The sequence below is a fragment of the Leptosomus discolor genome, chromosome 2 (assembly GCF_034619465.1).
Source record: "Leptosomus discolor isolate bLepDis1 chromosome 2, bLepDis1.hap2, whole genome shotgun sequence".
In the NCBI taxonomy this organism is placed as follows: Eukaryota; Metazoa; Chordata; class Aves; order Leptosomiformes; family Leptosomidae; genus Leptosomus; species Leptosomus discolor.
In genome coordinates this window covers 60972464-60997269 of record NC_141392.1, presented here as the reverse complement: position 1 = coordinate 60997269, position 24806 = coordinate 60972464, and the positions used below count along the sequence as shown (strand labels likewise).

General features: G+C 39.9%; 1 protein-coding gene across 2 annotated transcripts in view; it reads left to right on the top strand.

Moving 5' to 3' along the window:
- ADGRG6 (adhesion G protein-coupled receptor G6) overlaps window positions 1–24806 on the top strand; it is a 115980-nt gene that overhangs the window by 42776 nt on the left and 48398 nt on the right. For both annotated transcript variants that reach the window (XM_086461167.1, XM_086461168.1), the window contains 4 exons: window positions 3544–3885; window positions 10339–10959; window positions 16920–16988; window positions 20035–20118. In XM_086461167.1, coding sequence (XP_086317293.1) covers window positions 3544–3885; window positions 10339–10959; window positions 16920–16988; window positions 20035–20118 — 1116 coding nt within the window. The remainder of the gene's footprint in view (window positions 1–3543; window positions 3886–10338; window positions 10960–16919; window positions 16989–20034; window positions 20119–24806) is intronic.

Below are 24806 nucleotides of genomic sequence, written 5' to 3'. Positions count from 1 at the left end.
TTTCCCCTACAGTCAATTCCCCTTCTGAAATCAATTAACATTTGTGAATCACGTAGGTAACTGGTGAAGGCTGTAACATACTCCAGAGGAATTTACTAATTTTCCTTTTTAGTACAATGTTGAAGTGTCACACTAAAAACTTAATTATTGTTTTATTATAGGAAGTATGAGTCCTGCAGGGAAAAAAAAGTGATTACGATATGAATCCAGGGCATTCTCATGATGGAGACAAATTAATTGCCCAGTGAAACTTTCAGTGTAGGAAATGTTGAAATTAAGTATTTGATTTCAATATATGGGGAGGGTGTTAATTTTATTTGGGGAAGAAAAGGGGGAGAAAAGATGAAGGCTTTTATTGGATAAAAAATATATTTAGAAAGTGAATTTCCTGTGGTCTATGGTGATAAAAAATACTTGACAGGCAGATTCTGCGTGTGTCGAGTTCATGACCGTAAATATCATACCTAAATTTGTTCCCATTAAAACCAATAAAATATCTCAGATTGCTTGTAGAAATGTTTGTGGTGCGTATTGCAACAAGTATTCAGTATCCACAGTTCAGCAGTGCTCTGGGCCAATGGGATTGCAAAATATCTGCAAGCTTTGGCTGACAGCCTAAGGTTGCCACAGCATTTTTTCTCTTTAATGAGTAAAATAGGTGGTGTTTATAGAAAAATAACTGTCTCTCATGAGAAGCTGTGCAAAAAGTTCCATTCAAAACCATTCTGTTTATATATAGTTTTGTTGTTTGTTTTCTTTTCTTTTTACTTACTGCTGTGGACATTTGCATGAAAACAGGATATTTCTCCTTCAAATTGCAGTGATGGACAGAATAGCTACTATGCCAAAATGGAGCCAACCCACTTCAAAAAAAGTAAACTATTTTGCTCACCAAATCTGTTTCTTCTGTGTATGTAAAGTTTTGAGCACGTATTTTCCTACCTAAATTTAGGGACTGTTTTTCTGCATTAGTTCTGTAAAACCAACAAAACAATATGGATATAATAAAATGAGAATATGTTAGTGAAAACATTAAATGAGTAAAAAAAAAAAACAAATAACATAAATAACATTTATGTTTTACTGTCTGACAGACAGCAGGGATAAAAGTATTTTTGTAAGTGTACTGACTTTTTTTCTACACAGCTTAGAAACATTGAAAAATACTCAAGAGAGAGATAAATAGAAGAGCTGAGTCCTGTTTTGGCTGATGGTGATCAATAGAATTAATAAAAGCAAGCTTCTCTTAAGAATGTCTGTGTTCTTTCTGATGGACAAATTTGACTTTTCCAGTCCCAGGTTGAATGTAATTTTCTACCAATTTGAGGGATGCACTTTTACTGACAAGTGCCATGTTTATTCCTCGTTCGGTGATGGTGTATAGTAGCCTCAAGATTTACTTTAGGGGTCCGAGGTTGAATGAGTGTACATTAACACCGATGTTCCTATATGTATTTACATCACTTAACAGCTTAGTCCCTGGCTTCAGGTCCATCTGGGTGCACAGGTCCATCTGGGTGCACAGGGAAAGCTCTCAACTGCCCAGATAGCTCTGTGTCATTTATTTCTCTGGCAGTAATGAGCAGAAGAGTGGGTGCGGCTTTCTGCCAAATCTTCAGCCCCTGTAGTCTTTATACTAGCAATAATGAAGGCAGGAGCATGAATCACTGAGCCTTCCAGCTGGAGGCAGCTCCAGCTGGAGCCGTCTTACAGCTGCTCTGCCCTGTAGAGGCTCACTTGCCCTGGACTAGGAGACCGCAGTGGCTTGTGGCTTAGAGCATACTTTTCCTGTTCCTCCTCCTCTCAATCTAGGGTGGTTTTCTGAAAACTGATGCCTATCTGTGCAAAGTCCACTGGACAAAGCCATCATCTGTTTATACAACTGCAGGATTTATAGTCACTATATTAATAAGTAAATATTCCCTCTGATTAATAAATAGAACAGCAGGGCTTCAGAGCAGGTGAACATAGTCCTTTGACTGTAAAGATTTGCAGAGAAATTAAGAGTGGGCAGGCTCCTGTTTGTGCCACACAGATCAAGTTTACCCATGTCATGAGCACCACTTCTTCCCAAAGTTACTACCTGCTAATTTTTCAGATAATCTTTTTTTCTCATTTGAGCAAATAAGCATCTCATTGATCTTTTCTAATGTAACCGGCCTGTATTTGGCTCTGAGAGCCCCATTAATTAATAGTGTCTTTACCTCTTTGGGGCCATATGAATTCGTGATTTGCAAATAAAAATTATAAAAACTCTGTAAGATAGACCTCGCAATTCTCCCTGCAGATGGAAACTGCTTCCTTTTTTGGCATACCACTTCACAGAGTCAGGGTCCGTTTGATTAGGCCAAATACCATTTGAATGTGACTGAACAATACCAGGACCCAAGCAGTGGGAAGAAACATCAAGGACCCTTTGGAGAAGTTTGTTGCATTTATTCCTATTTTGTAGCTGCTCCATATGTAGTTTACACTTGATGACTTTTTTAGTTGCTTTTAGCTTGGGCAACTAATAATGCATGTTCACATTGCCCTATTTTTTTCATACTTGTAGTAGTTGATGCAGGCTGTGGCCTGATGAAGTCTTTGCAAAGTAATTCAGCATAAATGTGCCAGTTAGTTTCTTCGGTTATCTATTGGCTATTTTCAGTTCCCACCTAGTTTGTTCAGTACTGCTTTGGCAAACTGTTACATATTTCAGCAGCAGGCAGTTCACAGTAATTGTGTCATGTAATACACTAAGTAAATATATAATATATGAGCAAATGTAAAGCAAACAAGAAATGCAGCCCGGGACTAACTGAGCCTGAAATTCTCGTAGATAAGCACAGCAGGTGAGCAAAGGAGTATAAGGAATAGGATAAGAATTTCTTAGAGCCTGACTACCACAAATATGTCAATGGAGCTGAGTCAGCACAGGAAAAGTGCAGTAATTTGCTGTTGATTCAAAAGCCAGTAGCTCACTTCTACCCTTCTGGGTGATGTGGAGAGCATTTGCCGGAAATGCTGATGACTAAACTTTCAGAGCTTTGCAGAGCTGCTGCTTCTGCTGCTCTTCAACCCATCTCTTGTGTTGCTGCATTCCAGGGACATTCCACTGGAAACAATAGCATGGCACAGTGCTGCTGGAATAGCCACCAGTCAGCATCAGACCAGCAGCCAAAAAATGTAAATGATACCAGTCATCTTTTTAGAATTTGCAGTTTAAGAATTCATTTGCCTTTCTGAATTAAAAAATGTTGCTTTCACTTGCCTTTGTCAGGTCAATATACATAGGAGATACATATTGTGTGCACAAATGAATATTTAGCAGCGTAATTTATATTTCTTTAGTGTAGGATTTCTTATGTAAAATATTCTATTGTTGTACTATTCCTCCAGAATTTTGCCCACTAGAAAACAGGCCATCTTCTGCCTTTCTTTGTTCCATCTCTGTTGATGTTTTTCTCTATAGAAATACATTTAGTTATTGTGTTGATGATTACTTTCCTGTTAAGTTTTCTCTCTTCCTGACGTCCAGCCTTGCTCTGTTTTTATTGCCAGCTCATGGATGCTACGACTGTAGGACTGTGCTAACTGACCCCTCCGGAGTTTTCACTTCTCCATGCTTCCCCAGCGATTATCCTAACAGCCAAGCATGCAAGTGGATCATCCGAGCACCTCATGGATTCATCATACAGCTAACATTTATTGATTTTGATATTGAAGAAGCTCCAGGCTGCATTTATGATTCACTGACATTAGACAATGGAGAAAGCCCAATGAACCTCTGTGGCATCACTGCCAAAGGATTATCCTATAACTCCACCGGCAATGAAATGATTGTGTCATTTAAAAGCGACTTTAGTATCCAAAAGAAAGGTTTTAATGCCAGCTATGTACGAAGTAAGTATACCCAAAGCATTTCATCTCTCTCATAAATGTTAGAAGAAAATGTCACGTAAGGATTAGAATAACACTTCCTGAAGGAATCAAGTCCTCCACGGGAAGGGAAGGGATGGGGAGGCTGCAGAGTAAAATTAAAGAGTTCTCTTGTATGTTTTTTTAACTAATTTATTTTTCTTTGTATGAAAATAAATTATTTTATTCTGGGGCACAATATCAAGTGGGTTAGAAAAACTTTTCACATGTGACGATTTTAGGCCTAACAGTGCCTCTCCCTGCACATTTGTGCTGGAGGGTTTGGAAGCAGGACACCTGTCCTTAAGGTCATCATACCTTCAGAGGGACGTAGAAGCCTAAGGGAAAGCATGAGAGGGAACTGAGCTGAGCTGGAAACAAGGCCGGCCCAAACTGCTGGCCCAGTGAAACACCCAACAGTGGGGAGGAGTTTGTGCAGAAGGCAGAAATTCTCAGGGATTCTTCCAGCCTCTAGAACAAACTCTCAGGGATGAACTGGCATTGCAAAATGGCTACCTTTTGTTCCAGTTCCGTGACCTTTCTTTCCCTTCCTTTCCCTTCCTTAAATACATAGCAATGCTTAGAATTTAAAAAGTCTAACAGCTGCAAAAAAAAAAAAAAAGACACCCATGCTTTTTCTGCTAGAAGATAATGGTACAAAAAACATGTGATTGATGTTTGTTTTGCTATTTAAAGCGTTGATTAGAAGTCGCTCTCACATTGACAGTGAAGGGCAGGGAGGTAATGGGGGTGTTAGGATGATCATTTACAGGCCCTGTAGGCTACTCACCATTTATTCCACTTCAGTGTTATAGTTTATTGGAACTGAAAGGTGCAATGTTGCCCTCAGATGTGTTCATTGAGGAAAAGAGAAAAGGTCCACAGATGTAGTCAGAGAACCATTATATATCTATAGGTAATGTATTTTTAGGAAATGTATATATACCTATAGGTAATGTATTTTTAGGAAAGCAAAAATATTACCTCCATGCCAAATTGAATAGTACCTTACACTCATGGATAGCACCATTAAAGTTAAATAGTCTTGGAAGATATCCTTTCATTTTGAATAAGACGGCTATTCCCCAGTGTGAATAAAGGTATCAGTGACCTTCGCCAGTGACTTATACTTTAATGATCTGCATATATATTAGTTCAGAAACTCTATCCTGTTAAGCATCTAGACTAAGGCTGCTGAATTTTCTTTCATTACTCCAAATCCGTTAACTCTCACCTGACATCTTGATTTTGACCGTGGATGCCAGGAGAGCTGGCTACATGCTTCTAGGTCAAATGACATATATATTCTGCTTATTGCCCACAGTTGTGCAATTACATTTGGTTCAGAAGATGGTTACAGACAGAGATCACCGTACTATTTAACCTGGCAATGGATATAGAAAAGGGGCTTGGCAAAGGGATGATAATGTCCTGCTTTTCTTTCAAGTTATAAAAGGATATAGGCAACAGGACATCAGTGCATGCATACACTGAAAGTATGACACATCTGCATGGCAGATGCCAGTGCAACACTCTCCTGTTCTTGCAAAGAGTTCCCAAAGCCATCAGAGAGATGCACACCCCCTCACTTCAGGTCCCCAATGGAGTTTCAAAGCTCCTTTGTCAAGCTGACACTTTTGTTACTACTACAGTAATGATACCTGGGCAAAGTCATTGATTTCTCCCAGAGTTATATTGGTATTTTCTTCCATTTCTCAGAAATGATCATATGTAAATAATAAAATTAAGTAGTTTGCTCAATTTTGATTTTCAAAAAGTAATGCAAAGTTGGAAAGTAAAGGGCCGTTCAAAGACACACAGCATTTTGCTTTCTAGAAATGGCATTTTAAAAGACCTTAATGGTAAGTCCTAATATATGATATGTACACAAGACAAATATATGTGGGGAAAGACAAATATAAGAGAGTAAGTGAGGTTTGGGAGGGAATTAGCTGAGAATAGAACAGCTTTTGTGTGACTGCTCGGTTTTATATAAGAGCAGTTTCAAACTGAGAGCACATCCTGTTACTCATAACAAATTGTCCGCCCTCACAAATGTTGGCTTTCCTGGTTGTCACCTCCTGCAACACACCAACAGCATGATGTGTGGGCCATATCCTCAGCTTCAGTAAATGAACTCAGCTTTGCTAGTCTTAAGGGAATCATATGTCAATTTACACCAGCTGAGAGCTGACATGTTACATAATTTTCTAGTAAAAATTAACTGCGTAAGTAATAGCTCCACTGGTGAGTAGAAGTCGCCCAGTCACCAAAAGGAGAGGAAGAAGAGCCAACAGACCTCTGTTAGTACAGAAATGCTTGAGACAATGTAATGTAAAATTAACACACAGTTGAGTAGTACTGTAGTAGCCCAGATTAAAAGCACAATTCAGTTCAGTAGTAACAAAAAACTCTCAAACAGATATTTGGTATGTAGACACTTGCAGACCTTGTTAAAGTTGATGTATTTCCTCCAGCATCAGTGAAAGGGCAGATGAAAGCAGTAAAGCTACAAACAACGGAAGGCACCGCTCAAGCACCAAACCATGCTGAAAATCCCATCAACTGGCAGGAAAGCAGTTTTCCCTGCAAGGGATTGTAAAATACGATCTAGGTACTCCTAGCTTGCTTGCGTTTGAAGGGGCGTTTGAGATGTGAGAGTGAGCTGCAAGTAAGCTAGGGGCTCTAAAAAGCAGCAGAGGCAGGCTTCGTGTCATCCCAGTGCTCCTGTAAAAGCAGATGTGGATCTCGGAATAGTGAGCTGCCTGTTGCTAGTCACTCCTGCTGTGTCCGGGCTGCCAAGACTTTTGTACATTCTTCATAAGTAAATAGCAGTGTGTCCAAAAAAAACCCCTGTTCATTGTAATCCAGTTGTCTTCCTAACAGAAACAATTTAACATCATTCTGAAAGTAATCTAAACACTTGGATGAGTATTCCAAGAATATATATGTATTCTTCCTAGAGAATGACTGGTTTCCCCAATGCTAACATCTGAAATTCATCAGTATGATGACTAGCTGTGCAATAGTAATCAGGAAGGAGATCTGTGTTTAATGTTGATGGCAGGATTCTGTTTTCTCCACATGGACAAAATACTTGTCAATTTTGTCCTTTCAGTGTACGGGGAAGGTGCCAGTGGTTAAATGTGTCAGATGAGTACAGCAAAGTTGAGCAGACTTCTTCAGTACCGGAACAACATCCTCCCTGTTTATTTCTCTTCCTATACTGTTTAAATGTAACCAGGTGGTCCATAACTCTCCTGACCACCCTAACACAGGCTGGTCAGTGCTCATATGAATGAGCTTTCTTCTTTTCCAAACCTTGAATCCTTATACTTCTTCTGGAACAGTTTCCATGTTACATAAAGAAGCTTACAGTGTAATTAACCCATGAAAAAAATGTCCATCTTCAATGGAGACTTGAACACATTTTCTATCTATAAAATTGTTACAACATACTTTTGACTTTGGGAAGAAAAATAAAAATCTATGAAGTAAATCCAGTAACTATAAAAGCCCAGTATTTTTCTCTCTTCTCTCCCATTCTCCAGTTGCTGGGTTGGTGAATAATGTGCAATGCTTTATGTTATCTTACTATATAATATATTGTCCTTGTGTGTATCCAAATATGGTAGTTTGGAGCTCAGAGTCTTTGCAAGCAGCTGGCAAAGGGAATTTGCAGTACCACAGACTCCACAGAATCCTTACAGCCCATATATGTCTCTTTTCCCAAGTGTGGCATAACAGTCACCCTTCCCTCACATGTCTCACCCTCTCATATTGAAAGGTTTTTATTTAATTCTGAGAAGGGAACAGGAATAGTAATTAATGTATGTGTTGTGGCATCCCTTAAAAATCCCAGGGGAGACTAAGGATTAACTACTCTGCCAGTTATTTTTCAGGTCTAGCAAAAACCACAGTTTCACTTCCAGCATATGTAGACTGAAAATGTTTAAAAGAGGTAGCAGACATTTGCTGGAGATGTGCTCTGCTGCAGAACTGTGGAGCCAGAAGTAAAACCAAGGGCTGCTGCAATCTGGTCTTGTTGACATTGATGCCTTTGCATGACTGATAACCTGAAACTTCTTTCTGTGGAGAAATTTACTGGAAGAATTTTGCTGCTGTTTTGCCTCCTCTATGATGAAAGGCTGAGAGACCTGGGTCTGCTTGGCCTGGAGAAGAGAAGACTTGAGAGGGGATCTTATCAATGCTTATAAATATCTAAAGGGCAGGTGTCAAGGGGATGGGGCCAGGCTCTTTTCAGTGGTGCCCAGTGGCAGGACAAGGGGCAACGGGCACAAACTGGAGCATAGGAGGTTCCACCTGAACACGAGTAAAAACTTCTTTACTCTGAGGGTGACAGAGCACTGAAACAGGCTGCCCGGGGAGGTTGTGGCATCTCCTTCCCTGGAGATACTCAAAACCTGCCTGGATGCAGTCCTGTGCGACCTGCTGTAGGTGAACCTGCTTTAGCAGGGGGGTTGGACTAGATGATCTCCAGAGGTCCCTTCCAACCCCTGCCATGCTGTGATTCTGTGTGATTCTGTGATAAATGTGACAATAAAACTGAGCATATTGACACTCTAAAGTAGAGTGAACAGAATTGTCATTAATATACTCATGGAGAAAAAGCATATGTCATGCGATGTGTTTTTCACATTTGGTAACTGCCATTTTGCCAGTGCAAATGAGAATACTTAGTAACAATTAGAGACGGAGTAATTCTGCCCATGCCTAAATACCCTTACTGCAGTGCATATTTGCAAGAGGACTAACGATTTCTAGACACTTGTGCAAAATCCAAAACGGCTAACCCAAATATTAGCAAATACTAAACAGCTCGGATATAAATGTTCATGAACACATGACTGCAGTATTCAACCAGAAGGCTGCTGGGGACAAAATGGGAAGATGCTTAATGCTTTGCAGAAATCCATTAGCTGAATTCAGGAACAAAAGGCTTAAGTTTGCCAAGGAATGTAATGGGGGCTTTCTTCTACTGCAGTATTTAAAAGAAGCAAGGCCTGAACTTCATTGGTGTAATGCAGTCATGCAGACAAGTAATTAAAATAATATATCTTAAAAGCAAGTCATACTGTGTTTTTCAAACAACTGGTTTATTCCATTGCCTAATGCATCCTTACTAGATGAATGAGTAGTGTTTTTTATAAAGTGAGCTGAGGCAGATTTGGAAATTAGTAGGGAATATGTCCTAATATTGCTCTTAGTCTAACTTGAGGGGTTGTTAACTGCATGTAGTGCAACATTCTCTATGCTGTTGAAAAGGAACTGTGCATATATGTTTGCAGATGACATTAAACTGGGTGGGAGTGTTGATCTGCTCAAGGGTAGGAAGGCTCTGCAGAGGGACCTGGACAGGCTGGATCGATGGGCCGAGGACAATGCTATGGGGTTCAACAAGGCCAAGTGCCATCTCCTGCACTTGGGTCACAACCACCCCATGCAGCGCTACAGGCTTGGGGATGAGTGGCTGGAAAGCTGCCCGGCAGAAAAGGACCTGGGGGTGTTGGTCGACAGACGGCTGAACATGAGCCAGCAGTGTGCCCAGGTGGCCAAGAAGGCCAACAGCATCCCGGCCTGTGTCAGAGATGGCATGGCCAGCAGGAGCAGGGAAGTGATCGTGCCCCTGTTCTCGGCACTGGTGAGGCCGCATCTCAAATACTGGGTACAGTTTTGGGCCCCTCACTACAAGACGGACATTGAGGTGCTGGAGCATGTTCAGAGAAGGGCAACAAATCTGATGAAGGGTCTGGAGAAGAGATCTGATGAGGAGCAGGTGAGGGAACTGGGATTTAGTCTGGAGAAGAGAAGGCTGAGGGGAGACCTTATTGCTCTCTACAACTACCTGAAAGGAGGTTGTAGTGAGGTGGGGGTCGGTCTCTTCTCCAAGGTAGCAAGTGATAGGAGAAGAAAAAATGGCCTCAAGTTGCAGCAGGGAAAGTCATCATTCCCCAGGTTCCCGATGTCAATGCTGTGTCTGTGGCAGAGACTGTCTCAGTGCCAGAGCTTAGCCAGTTTAGATTGGGTATTAGGAAAAATTTCTTTACTGAAAGAGTGGTCAAACATTGGAACAGGCTGCCCAGGGAAGTGGTGGAGTCACTGTCCTTGGAGGTGTTCAAAAAATGTGTTGATGTAGCACTTCAGGACATGGTTTAGTGGGCATGGTGGTGTTGGGTTGATGGTTGAACTTGATCTTAGAGGTCTTTTCCAGCCTCACGATTCTATGATATTTTCAGCTGAGTGCACTCCCAAGCCAAATTTCCCTTCCTGTGTGCTATTGGTATATTACAGTGATAAGAACCACCTGAGGAATGTTTGATTTAATAAATGTTACTTTAACCCCTGCTGCTAGTCTGCCTTTATTTCTATATGATTAATTTATTATTTGTTAATTTATTTGTCTGCTCTTGGTTCTAGTCGCTGTGTCTCTGAGGAATCAGAAGGTCATCATTCCCCAGGTTCCCGATGTCGATGCTGTGTCTGTGGCAGAGACTGTCTCAGTGCCAGAGCTTAGCCAGTTTACACTGTGCTTTGAAGCAACCAAGGGCAGCAGCGATGATGATGATGACTGGAAGGTTTTCTCCTACACTGATGCATTGTTGACAGAATTCTTCAGCTTTGGGAAGACCACAAAAGGCCATTTTCTATCCATCTCAGGCACGCAGTGCATCCTTGAGAATGCATTGCCCCGAGATGCAGAGTTTTTCACGGGAACCTTTCAACAGCTCTGTGTTGTTGGGGATAGCTTCTCAGGCAGTATAGGTGTATACGCCAAAAGCACCTATCGTATAGTGTACTGTCCGACTATCTTTGGCAAAGTTATCCCTGGAAATGGAAGGCTGGTGCTGGGCTCTAACAGCGATGAAGTGAGCTCTCTAAATGGAGACATTTACAATTTCCGCCTCTGGAATTTCACCATGAATGCGCAAACACTGGCCAACCTCAGCTGTGATGTGAAAGGAAACATTGTAGACTGGGAGAATGAATTCTGGAGTATTCCAACTTCAGCACTGAAAGCAGAAAACAATTTGAGTTGTGGTGAGTATGCCTTGCCAAATCTTTTTTGCTTATTTCCCCCCCACACTTCTGCATTGTGCTGAACGTATCATACACTGGCATGGAAAAAAAAAGAGTTCCTGTGAAAGAAAAACAACTAGGTCTTACCTTTCTTAGACTTTAGCTCAATGCTAATATACGCAGAGGCTTTGAATGGGTATAGAGATGATTCCCTAAAGGAAAAGAACAAGTCCCCTAGGTATATTGGGTTGCTGCTTGAAATGATCAGCAGCTCAAAGTTTTTCCTAAACAGTTTGTTTATTTGCCTTCTGCTCATACGAAGTGGGGATAACAGGCAAGTACCTGCTAGCCTCAAGTAAGATTACAGTGATCTCTGGAGAAAAAAGATGTGTGTTAACTAATCATTTAGTAAATGTTTTTGTACCTGCTTTTTGGCGCTTTGATTAGCCAGAAGGAGCACTTGCTAGCCTTGTGCTGTATATGCAGAGCCAGCAAAAGCAGTGACAAAACAACAGTGCGTATGAGACAGAAAATTATAAGAAAAGATTAAATTAGAGGAGGCAGACAGGAAGGCAGTTTTAGCTCAAAATCATGGGGGTTTATCTTCCTGATGACATATTATCAGTCCTTCTTTTAATTGGTAATTATTGAAGGTCTTTTTTCCTGTAGATTACTCCAGAAGATAAATTTCAATATGTTGTCCAACCTATTCTCATTTTATGCCTCAGATACTTGATTCTCGTAAGCGTTCGGTTGTAATTTATGTATCTTTATATATATATATGTATATATATATATATATATATATATAATTACAGCTGGTTGACAATTTTCTACTGGAACATTTTTTTCCAGGTGAAAAAAAATCAAACCTGAAAAATCTTTGTTACTTTAGACTAGTATATTTTTTTTCTAAAATAATATTTTGGTTAGTAACAACTTTAGAGATTTGGATAAATGAATGCGGAAAAATCTGAATCATGGCCAGCAGTAGCCTATACATGCACATATGATGCTTGTGAAAATCAACTGCTATCGAACTCCACAGAGTCTGAGTCCTCCTATTGTAGCAAATACACATTTGTTAAAAAACAGAACAAAACAACAAAAAAGTCAAAGTAAACATTTACAAGTATTGGTTCTTTCTGAACCGCATGGCATCTCTTCATATCTAATATTGTCCTCCCCCGTTTTGCCTTCTTGCTCCTCTGACACTTTACTGCTTATTAGTTTAGACGTAGTTTAAATAGTGTCAGTTTAAGTGTCTCCTGACAGAGCTTCTACCAGTGCTCTAAGAATCCTTAGCTTAAAACAGAAGCTGTCGTTGCTAAGGCGTGCTAGCTGGATATTAGTATCTAGTAGCTCATGAGGGATTAAGGTGGCTAAAAAAACATCTTGCTTGCTTTAGTTTCTTCAAACCAAAATGTAAGGTACTCATTCACAACTAGACTCTCTGGGACAGCTCTCAGCATGCCTCTGCTAAAAAAATTTAAGCAACACTTCTATAAAAACATGAGCAGCTAGGTGCCTTTACCCTTCTACCAGAACAAAGCAAAGGCTGATCTAAACATTAACCATGACTGATGAATGTATCTGGGGCAAAAAATGTTGCTTTTTCATCAGTAGGAACTGATCTGACAGCAAATAACTTCTTAGAAAATCTTACTGCTCTTACACCATTATACCGTGAAGACTACCACAACACTTTTACTAAACAACCTACCATGACCTTTGTAAGTGTTTTGGTCTCGTTTAATTTTGACTGAATGGGTCTTGTCCTTCTTTCTGTTAAAAGACTGTACAGTCCTGTAACACAAATATAATATCATAGCTTGGTCATAGAAACAATACACTTATTTTCATTCCACAGCTTTATTCCTTGGGATGTCGTTGTTCAGTGGTTTCCTTACAGCAGAACATTATTTTAGAAAATTTAAATTAACATTTGTGTGTTAGGCCTAGGTGTCTCTACAAGCCATTTCAAATGTGTCTCTATAGAAGCATTGTTATTTCCTCTACCTAAGCCTATGAGAAAACTAAACTCACTAGTCAGTCTTTTTCTTTCAAAGATGTTAAATCACTTACTGTGATACAGGCTTTCCTGAACCAGAGTATTTCCTAAAAGAACATCCTGGGTGCAATGCCATTTCAAAAAGGGTTAGTAATCCCAGAGATGGAATTGTTGGAATTTTATTCCCTTCATCTTCTTGAATAAAAGCCTTCACTGTAAAACCAGCCTTCAACAGGAGAGTTGGTGAGTCAGGCTATCAACCATGAATAAACTACTGACCGTGGGGAGATGACTCTGACTGATTAGGCTTCATTTTGCAGCAATGGAAGGATTTAGGCAGAAAAGACATTTTCACACAGCTCCAATAATGCTTCTGCAGGAAGTGGCATGTAGCTTAAAAAAAACTCCACACCAGGCATTTAGCAGTGATCTCAACATATTTGTGCCTGAATAGTGCTTACATTTTTCAAGGGGTATTACTTTCACATTTTTTTCATACAAAGCTGTTACAAGTAAATTTACAGAGCATAGAAACATAGCAAATTGTTCCAGATAATCTTTTCATAGTTTTACATTCTCCTAGTTTATTCCTTAGACTAATGTTTTCACAGCTGTGCAATCATGGTGGGGTGTTTCTGTAAGACTTGATGGAATTCTGTTTTTATTGCCATTACCTTCGCACAGCTTGCATTTAAAGTTATATGTACACAGCCTGGGTATCCAGACTAATTTTAAAACAAGTAGCCTAGGTAACGATAGCAGTGTAACAACACATCTTCAGAGCTCGGTGCAGGCAAACTGAGGAGCATTTAATCAACTTCTGGTACTGATTTTGGAGCCTACACTGGCTACACCTATAGCAGGATATGATCTATTCAGTTTAAGAGTAACGTGGCCACACGTCTGTCCATGCCTGCAGTTGCATTTGCTTCATGTATACTTCATATGAGTTCTTCATTTCCAAAGGCCAGAGGAATTCTTAATTTCACCGTCAGATTTAACTCAGAGTGGGATCTGTCTGCTTTAGGGAGCCGAATGATGTTTCAGGCTGAGCTAATGCTCCTCAGTGCTGTTCATGAATAGTGGAGTGAAAAAGGCTGTTCCAAAGGTCAGTGCATCTCATACTGGAGACAAGGTCTCAGTGAAGTCAGAGGTTTCTTTGTTGTAGGTGTGCCTGTTCCTCTCCACTGACTATAAAGGAAGTCTAGCATGACGAGCAGATACGGATGTCTGAGTTTGAGATGTTTGAAGTGAGATGTATCACACAAAGTGTCTGTAAGACAGGTCCATATCTGCTGTTCACATTACTTACCATGCCGCTTGGCTTCATAAAGCAGCTTATGCAAAGTATCTGTTTGCATCCAAATCATTATATTTTCTTTAGTGGACACTAAGGGAAAGTCTAATCTGTCCAGAATTCAACCTAATTAAAACTTAAAGAAGCTTATTGAATATATTCACCGAAAATATTCCTCTTTAAAGTATACAGCTTTGGTGGGTTGACCCAGGCTGGATGCCTTGTGCCTACCTAAGCCACTTTGTAACTCCCATTCTCACCTGGACAGGGGAGAGAAAATATAACAAAAGCCTCATGGATCGAGATAAGGACACAGAGAGATCACTCAGCAGTTACCATCATGGACAAAAGAGACTTGACTTCAGGGAAATTAGTTTAATTTATTACCAAACAAATCAGAGTAGGCCAATAAGAAATGAAACCAAATCTTAAAAAACCACCTTCCCCCCACCCCTCCCTTCTTACTCGGCTCAGCTTTGCTCCTGATTTTCTTTTAACTCCTCCCCACCAGTGGCCCAGGGCGATGGGGAATGGGGGCTGTGGTCAGTTCATCATATGTTGTTTCTGCTTCTCCTTCCTCCTCAGTGGGAGGACTCTTCACACTCTTCCCCTGCTGCAGCATGGGGTCCCTCCCACAAAGATAGTCCTCCATGAACTTCTCCAATGTGAGTCCTTCCCACGGGCTGCTGTTCTTCATGAAGTGCTTCAGCGTGGGTCCTTTCCATGGGGTGCAGTCCTTCAGGTGCAGACTAATCCAGCATGGGTCCCCCACAGGGTCACATGTCCTGTCAGCAAGGACTCCAGCATAGGCTCCTCTCTCTCCATGGGTCCACAGGTCCTGCCAGGACCCTGCTGTAGCACAGGCTTCCCACAGGGTCACAGCCTCCTTTGGGCACCCACATGCTCCAGCGTTGGGTCCTCCATGAGCTGCAGGTGAATATCTGCTCCACTGTTAACCTCCATGGGCTGGAAGGGGGCATCCTGCCTCACCATAGTCTTCACCTTTGGAGCACCTCCTCCCCCTCCTTCTTGCCTGACTTTGGTGTCTGCAGAGCTATTTCTCTCACATATTCTCACTCCTCTCTCTGGCTGCAGTTACTCCTGCACAGTAACTTTTTCACCTTCTTAAATACTTTATCACAGAGGGGAAACCACTGTTGCTGATGGGCTTGGCCTTGGCCAGCAGCGGGTCTGTCTTGGAGGTGGCTGGTGTTGGCTTTGTCAGACATAGGGGAAGCTTCTAGCAGCTTCTCACAGAAGCCACCCCTGTAGCCTCACCACTACCAAAAACTTGCCTCGCAGACCCAATACAACAGACTTACGTGTTCTGTAAAGTTGGACTGGATTTTTTTTTTGTTTCACCAAATAGATTACAATCTTTTTTTAAGTATTCACTGAAGAAAATACGAAGGTTCACAAATTTTCCATGCCAACTTTCAAGTGATCTTTCCATGATACAGAACCAGGAGGAGGTAACTTACAGCAGGTTTTGGTCGACTGTTTAGATTAGCAAATATATTTTGGGAAAAAATCTCACACAGGAGGTAGTATGTTCACTTAAGAATGTCCTTCCTGGAGTTCATAGCACGTGTACCAAGGAAGTGAATTTGCCTGTATCCCTTAATCCATTAAAAAAAAATAAAAATTGTGAGCTTTAATATTTGTTGAGGATCATGTTTTAAATTGTGCCCTATTTTTGTTGGCAATACGTGTAATGGTATCTGTGGTGTGACAAGATTTCTGTGTCAAGGCCTCGTACTTCATCTGCTCTTGCATTACAGGAAATGTTTTCCTCGCTATCTTTATGAACTGATGGGTGGTGGCTGTTTAATTTTATGGAAGGATACGAAGTTTCATGAGGGAACCTCATTGAGTCAATATGATTCTGAAGTGGTAAAGCAAAAGCCAAAAGGGCAATGCTCCCAGTAGGTTCAGATTATGCCATGCTCTATGGCTCCATTATTTTCAACACAGTGTGCAAAAGCAGCTGTTTCTGCAGCTGAACCGCTGGGTTACAGAGTGTAATTATTGCAGTTTCACCAGTTCTTTTTCTGTAGCCATTCTTATGTGCCCTGCTTTTGTCTCCAGATCATCAAAGCGTCTGCATGTTGTTATGAATAATTCAGAAGAGATACAGATTTATAACACTATCTGCTTATAAATCATGCATGCCAGAATATTAATCACACCCATGCCCTGGGCAGAGGAACAAGTTTAATCACCTTTTATCTGGCTGGTGTCTGTCACAGGCAGATTACTCAGAAGTGCGTGGTGGGTAACCTGTGCTACAGCAGCAGAGCATGGTTGATTTTCCAAGGCACGCGTTATTACTCAGGAAGGTTGTGTAAATCCTATGGCCATACTGATCCCTCTGCTTAAAGCCATTTCACAGAGTACACGCAAGCTGCATTCGTTTAATGTGATGTTACTTAGCAAAAGTTAAGAAAACTGGGGGAGGATACATGACTGTAATTTGCCAGTCAGAGGGGATTTCATGGATCCCTCAGCCGCAACAGAAAGTGAAAACACGTCTTTTAGGCAAATGGCACTGTCAGTTTTGCCTCTGAGAGAAATTAGGAAGAGGACTGTGTCACTGCAAGATATATTTTGAAAAATGGTAGTTTTATGCACAGTACTAAATATTTCTAATTATTTTACTTTCTTTTTCTAAAGGCTCATACCTAATTCCTTCTTCTACAATTGAACCAACCAGTTGTGCAAACCTAGGAAGCCTTTGCCAAGGTAAGAAGTCCAGGTCATTTTTACAGTTTCATCTTTGGGAAATCTTTCTTTTCCTTGGGTTTTTTATTCCATTTCTTTTTTATTATTATTTCTAAAAGGGTGAACTGCAATAAAAAATAGCAGGAAAAGGAATTCTTTAGTCTCATCAAATGTGTGGGTGTCCTGTACATACAATATGTGGAAAAAATGTGATCACGCCCTTGATAATACATTTTCCATATAGTCTTCATTTTATCAAAAATGAATTAATTAACTGCTTTCATTTCTTTCTCCATCTCTTTTTCTCCTGGGCGTTTTGACAGTAAAATATTAACCAGGATAAGAAGTGAGTACATCTGTAAATAAAAAATGAGCAGAGGTAAATAAAAGAACTGTTACTCATTTTTTCCCAATAAGCTATTTTGAGGCTAGATACTGAGATTAGCAGGTAAAAATTTAACATCAAACTGTAAAATCCAGTAGCTATTAGTTAATTAAACACTTGTTACAGAACTTAGTGATGGTTTAATACTGTAAAAATCACCACATATAAGAATTCGTTAGGTGTCTTTAAAGGTCAGCTCAGTTGAATGCAAGGAATAGGTGAACCCTAAGGATTTTCATGCCATGCAAATCATTGGACATGCAAGGAGAGTTAATTCATTTTGCTCTGCTTAGAGGCTGAAGTTCTATAAAAATGCACAACATGAACATCAGCCCGTTTCCACATTACTCTCATGAACACAGACCGGCTAATGAGGTGGCATGCCGTGTTAAACTTAAATCGCAGCAGCAGCAGCTGCACCAAAACTAATGTCCAGCTCTATAACCCTTCCCAGGCTGAATGATGGAAGAAGGAGACAGAGAGAATAGAATAGAAAAGGGGAGGAGGAGCTCTTTCAAAACTGACAAGGAAATCAGATGTAGCTTGAAAATAAAAAGGAAAATGCACTCTGCTTGGAAAACCGGTCTTCAATATACTTTTCATCCATTTTCCTGGGGTAAATTTGGTCCAGGTTCTTGGAGCATATTGTACTTGTCTGCATAGGGAAAGTGGAATGACAGTTATGTCCGTAATCAGATTTCAAACAGTAATTTTCAGGCGTCATATTCACGAAGCACAATATGATCCAGATGCTACTACTTGAATACCTTAGATAAATGTGACAGCAACAATTATTCAGTATTAGCCTTTTTATATGTAAAGGGTAATACAGCCACCATATAAAGAATTTTATGTATTCGCTTAGAAGAACGTTTTCCTCTATCAAAATGGCACGGTGTGAAAGGACAGAGAGTATCTTTCTTTAGGTCAGCTAATATGGCTGCAGAAATGGACACACTTTCAGCAAAACAAGTCTGCTTTTCTAAAAGCCTTATCCTTTTTTCCAGCTTTATTAACTTGTCTAGTAGAAGATATTGCCTCTACTAAAAGGTACTACCTTTCAAATTTGCCTCTCTTAACTTCTTAGACCATCACATCTTCAATACAGACCATGAGTACTTTCACAAAGGTAATACTCTTTCCTTCTGTGAAAAGTGTTTGGTAAATTGTCACTGGTGTTCTGTTTGTCACTTTGGAAGTGGCAGATCAGATTTACCCTGTTCATCATCATCATCTTTATTGTCTTTCTGTCTATTTCTGTCAGTACTGCAGACTTATTTTAAACTGAGAGGCCAGTTTGGATTCTGTTTTTGTTTGTTGTGTGTTGTGCAATAACACCCGTAACAAAGTTTGTGGATGCCAGATTATGTCAGCTACAGTCTGATGAAAAGAGCCATTTTCTCCATTATGTTTCGCAAATATTTTCATTCATATGAAGATACCTCCTTTAATAGTGTTGGCTGGAAGATACAATCAGTAAGAAGCCCTATAACTTTTTTCTCGGATTATATAGCCCTGAAGTTTCACGGAAGAAGAGCTTTTTTGCATTGTAGAGTATCACTTTATATACTCACTTTCCCAATTAGAATATGTTTGCTGTGGTGTCCAACTCTTCCTTCTCTTTCCTTAAGTTTCTTGTTTCACTGAAACCTGAACATGAACCTGCTCCTTAAGCTGACACCTGAGTTTATGACTTTCAGACTAAAAAGGTTAGCTAAAACAACCTCACAAAAAATCAAAAATGCATTTTCTTGCCTAAATACGATTGCTTAACCTTTCCAGGTTGGTTCTTGGTCAAAATCTGCAAAATCCGTGTAATACGGTGAGATTATACTACACCAACCTTCAGATTTTAAAAAGAGTTTTCAGGAAAAAAAGAAATCTCTCAAGGAGTGGATTTGCATTCCCTGGGAGTTACTAGATAAAATTAAATTATTTTCCAAACTGGTATTTGAAAATTTAGTGGCACGATCTTTGAATTCCTCTAGCATGTATACCCTCCCAGTCTGCGGTAGGGGAAATTTGCAGTTTTGGCTCCTCACTCTGATTTTGAAAAGTGTTCTAACTGGTTTTCCTGGGAAACATTTGTCCAGGGTTGTGTGGGGTGACTCCTGTTAGTGTCAGCGGGAACAGTACAGCCAAGATCCTACATGAAGCTTTCAAAATATATATATTCCAGTTCAATTATTCCAAGTCTGATTTCGATTCTCTTCATTGTATGTAGGCAATGAAGTTAATTGGATCCTTACGTGGTCATTTTAGTTTCGCATTTGTCATCTTCAGCCACTGGGAAGGGACAATTATTATTTTCACAAGCAATACTCTTAAGTGCATGCATCTTAGAACTTACAAGATTTATTTTCTGGTCTTTGCACAGCTGTTTGGATCTCAAGCTCTTATAAGAGGATTTTGAGTTTATGAAAGCAGTACAGGACTGATCTTGCAAACCTTGAACTGGCAAAACCCCCACTGAAGTCAGTGAAAGTGAAGATTGCAGGATTGGGACCTCAGTTCATATCCATTCATCACTTAGTGCAGAAAAAATAATGTGTTTATTTAACATTTACGGCATTGTGTGTAGATGGTTTCATTTTACATTGTCATGCATTGTTCCCATTTTGTCTTGCCTTATTAACATTCATATTTCATTCAAGTTCACCTCTTTCTCATCTTTATTACCAGCTACTGTAAATGCTACTACTCCTACACCACCCACTGTCACCACTAACATGCCTGATACTAATAGAAACGATAAGCCAAACAATGGTAAGAAATCCTGTGTTACATTTTTCCTTGTACTGTATCTAGAGCAAATGTATTGTATTTTAAGGTGTGTTTTTCATACTATCATATTGTCAGGGGTCGTGTCTCAGTTCTGATCTCATTTACACTGAAATAAATCAGGAGTAACTTCACTGGACCATGTAAGAATGGTGTAAATGAGAACAGAACCAAACTTGGTGTTTATTTGTATCATCTTTACCTGGCTCTTAGAAAGGGACTCACTTTGTGTAAGCCGTTGTATTTGCCCGTGCAAAGCATGAGGGAAGGGAGAGGGATTTTTAAAAAGGGACCAAAAAGAACCATGCTATTGAAATGTTTTAAGGCTGCAGATTATGAGGCATTTTGTAGCTCCAGCTTGTGCAGCCAGGGTGGTAGTATGCTGGGATTGTCTGTTCCTCACTAGTCAGGCGCAGGAGCCAAGTGGAATCGTTCCTATGGAGCAAAGCCACTTCCACTGAGTCAACAGGAATCTTTCCACTGACTTCAAGAGGAGCTGGATCAGACTTTACTAGGGAAAATGTTGACAGTATCAGATATCATTTACTTTTCATTTAGAAAGATTAAGGGAAAAAATAAGGTAGTAAACGAACCTATTATTAGCACAGGAAAAAAGCAGGGATTTCTTTTAAGGTTTTCTCAGATTCTATGATATCACTGTCTCCTAGAGACTGAGCAGATTTTGTGAGGTGCTGCTAAAATATTTATTAGTTTGTTAAAGATAGTTGTTAAACATTATTAAGAACACAGACATAGATTTCTGCAATTTTTGTCTGAAGTTTAAAGATTTTTTTGTAAAGATTTACTTTTTTCAGTGTGCTCCATGGAAATAAGTTAAAATCTGGGGCAGGTTTTGGGGGCGGGGTTTGTTTTTGTCTGTGTGTGTCATCCCCCCCCAAATGCATCAGTAGTTACTGTAGGATTTAAAATTCTTGGAGTACTTTTTCTCTTGGCAGGATGTTTCTTGTACATTGGCGATCAGGCAGTACAGTAGACAATGTGAAAGAATTTAGCTGAATTCAGCCTGTTTGGATTTACTAAGCTGTAGAAGTAAGGAGAAAATACTGGAAATTTCTTCCAAATTATGCCACTCACTCTATGTTCACCATGACCAGTTAAGTCTGATTTTTGCAACTACAGAAGGAACCGAATGCCTTATTAACGTTAGTATGAATAAAAACTGGACAATTAATTCCTTTCTTTGGCTTTGACACTCCCAAGAGAAAGTAGAAAGACTAAGAAAAAGAAGCCAAATTAATTTACAGTAGAAGTAAATTAAACTTTCACTCAGCTAACTGGCGTCATTTTCCACTCTTGGTAAGTTGATTTTTAGACCAAGAGCAGACAGCCAAGAACAGACGATTTAAGTTTCATATATTTTCTTTAATCCATTAACTATGTGGCTTACTACACACAGACCTGCAGGAATTCAAACTTCCTGCTGCAGTTATCTTCAGAATGAAGAGAAATTCACCTGAATCCTCCCATTCACGACCACAGAGGCAGCAAGAGTCTAAGATAGAAGGGGTCAAAAACATAGGAATTATCTCAACTCCAATTATTTGGCCAGTGAAACAAAGGCCTCTTCGTTTCAGTAAAAACTCAGCAGATGACAACCCAGAGAGAAAAACCATGTACAGCTTGTTTCTTCCAACTATGTCCACATCAGCTGCTTCTGAGGAGGCCAGCAACAATACCGTGGCGGCTTTTACAGAAAAAAATGACCTAGATAATACTGTGATGAATCAGTTACCAAAAGAAAATATCTGGAATTATTCTGGAAGTTCATTTCGTGACACTTCTGATGCTGTAGATGCTGTTACAGAGCCTTCTCTGAATGCAGCAGTTCCTCTTCTTCAAAGCAGAAGTCCTAACGCAGAGCTAGCACAGACTTTGGCAAATGGGCTAGATCATTCTAACTCTGAGTCAGCATTCCACTCTCCCGTTAGCAGCAGCAACACTGCTTATGAACACAAAAAAGAAACTCTGTGGATTTCATCCTCCAACAGTGGCACAACCAGTTTCATGCATATAAACAATGTCTTGGAGCCTGTGAGTTGGTGGAGTGAGACAGTATTTCATCATCATATCACCTCTGACATTCAAGAAAACAGACACCATTCTCTTTCTAGTTTGTCTGTATCACCTACAGAGGAGAAGTCGCTCCAAAAAAGTAGGCTGGATTTGCTAGACTTGTTAGATTTCACACCTGAAAATTTTTACCTGGAAATGATAGAAGGCAATGCTGATAGGAAAACTTTTTCTATGTTAGCAGCAAACAGTGAATTTCAGTTTAGGAAATCTACTCACATTAGGGAACATCGCTTAGGAGGCATTACAAATTTAACCTCTGTAGAGATTCCACATGCAAACCCAAAAACGCTTTTTCAAAACATGAAAAAAACATACACAAAATTTATGCCTGACATGCAACTGACAAATTCAGTCCTAGGACACAATGGAGAACTACTAACATTTTCAGCACTTCTGGCAGGAACAGGCTGGACAAGCTCAGCATTTAAGCATGTTGTAAGAACCCTGCCTGTTTATCAACAATTGTTGACTGACATGGATTTGGAAAGTGACAGGATATTTGTATCTAATAGCAATTACTGGTCTCATTATTTAAAACATTCAGTATATTTTCAAAAGCCAAGTGAGATCCTCAGAAATGGAGTACCGGAGAACAATTTAGGTACATTTCGTGATAATAATGAAAATGAAGAGTCAGCTTTTTCCATATTAGAGCCAGGGAATGTGAATAGCTTTGGCAACTCCTGGGACTCAGGTTACTTGGATTTTCCAGCAAAATATTTAGATATTTCCCCTTCTTTAACAGCAAGTTTCTGGACTGTTTCCTATCATTTGAAAGAAGCATCTCAAGTGTTTTCTGGGGAGCCTTCAGAAAATTGGTGGCTCTCGTTTAATAAACTGCTTTCTTTCCCAACAGAGAGATTGCCATCCATTAGTTCACCTAAGTCTGACAGTATCTCTGAACAAACATCTGCCATTAGATTATTAAGTCACAGGGCTGAAGAAATTAACTTCTCTAGTCATGCATCAGCTTTGGAAACACAAATCTTTAGTTCATTTATTCCAGGCCTTTCAAAGAGAATTTCAGCAAATAGTGGCAGGACAATATCACAGTTACAGTCAACAATGGACTTGGCAAACCTAAATGTGTCTTACAACAACGAATTTTATTTTGATTTTCCTTTCCCTTCCCTGGAAGCACCTTTAAGTCAACCCTCTGTACGGGTACAGGTGAGTCCCTTTGATGAGGTACTTGAAAACTCCACAGAAAAATTAATTATATTTGATAGTTTGCACATGCAAATTGGAACTGACATATTAAGTGATCAAATGAACATGAGCTTCCTAAACAATAGGCGACAGCCTGTTTCTGTCTTTCCAACACATTCAGGAACCCAGCCTTCATGTTCAAGGGAGCGCCAAGCTGCTTTCTTGATCAATACACCAGTTAAGAGTTTCGTAAACAGTACAAGAACACATGAATCACCACAGGCTCAAAGTCTTTCAGCGAATGGTGCTGTAACAAATACTATTGATGAAGTGAGAAATAAAGTTCAAGTAGATGCAGATGTTTTTTTAAAAAGCATCAGTTCGATGAGTTCTGACTTCCTTCCAATGACATTGTCTTTGGAATTGAGGCACCTTCTTCGTTCAGACTCAAAATTCAGAGTCAGTGTACCTCCTAACACCTACTCCACACCTCCAATTGCACAAAATTTTCAGAACCATCTTGATACAAATTCACGAAGCCTGATCCCTCAGTGGGATGTAACAGAGTTAAGTTTGCAAACAACAGTAACACCAAGAAGTTATCTCACTGGTTTAGGACAAAATTCCATTGAGAATCAAGGGGACAATCTGAGATACTCTCTATGGTCAGAAGAACAAGAAATCACTGGTGATAGTGAAGACATAAGTAATCCTGCTGTTCTCACCTCAACAAACATATTGAGGGTTTCAGAATGGGATTTGGAAGGGGAGTTGCATGGATCCTTTAGCAAGCACAGAGAAGGAATGTCTTCTCTGAATATTGTTAGTACTCATGTCTTGGATTTTGAAAATGCTGATTATGGACTTTTTGCAAATCCTTCTATTTTGGAGTCATCAAGAACTGAAATAATGAGTGATGCAATGCTTTTGCCATCTTCATACAGTGGAGTTGTTATTCAGCACAAAGAGACCATCCTGAAGGGCACTCTGACAACACTTGCAGCAGCAATCCATCACTCTTCCGTGCAGTCTCAAATGCCAGTAACGTACCATCAGTCATCAGTTTCAGCACATGTTCATTCCTCCGCCAATTTACCATCTGAGACAAGCCAAAATATCACCTCTTCCCCACCACTGAATCAACTTGCTAGCTCTCCTGCAGTCTTTTTATCTTGTTTATGTTACTCCTTCACTGAGCTGGGCTGCCTGTGTCAACCTGAGGTCAACTACAGTATGTCAAGCTGTTAAGTTAGATGTAGAGAAACCCCAGAGCATCTTATCTATTAGATATTCAGTTGGTAGACTGAACATAGAAGTAGCTGCCTTTCATCCTTTAGCTATAGATCCATTTAGCATATGAAAAGACTTTGGAATAGTAACTTAATTACAGTAGAAGGGAATTTGTAACATCTTAGTCATAGTAAATGTCA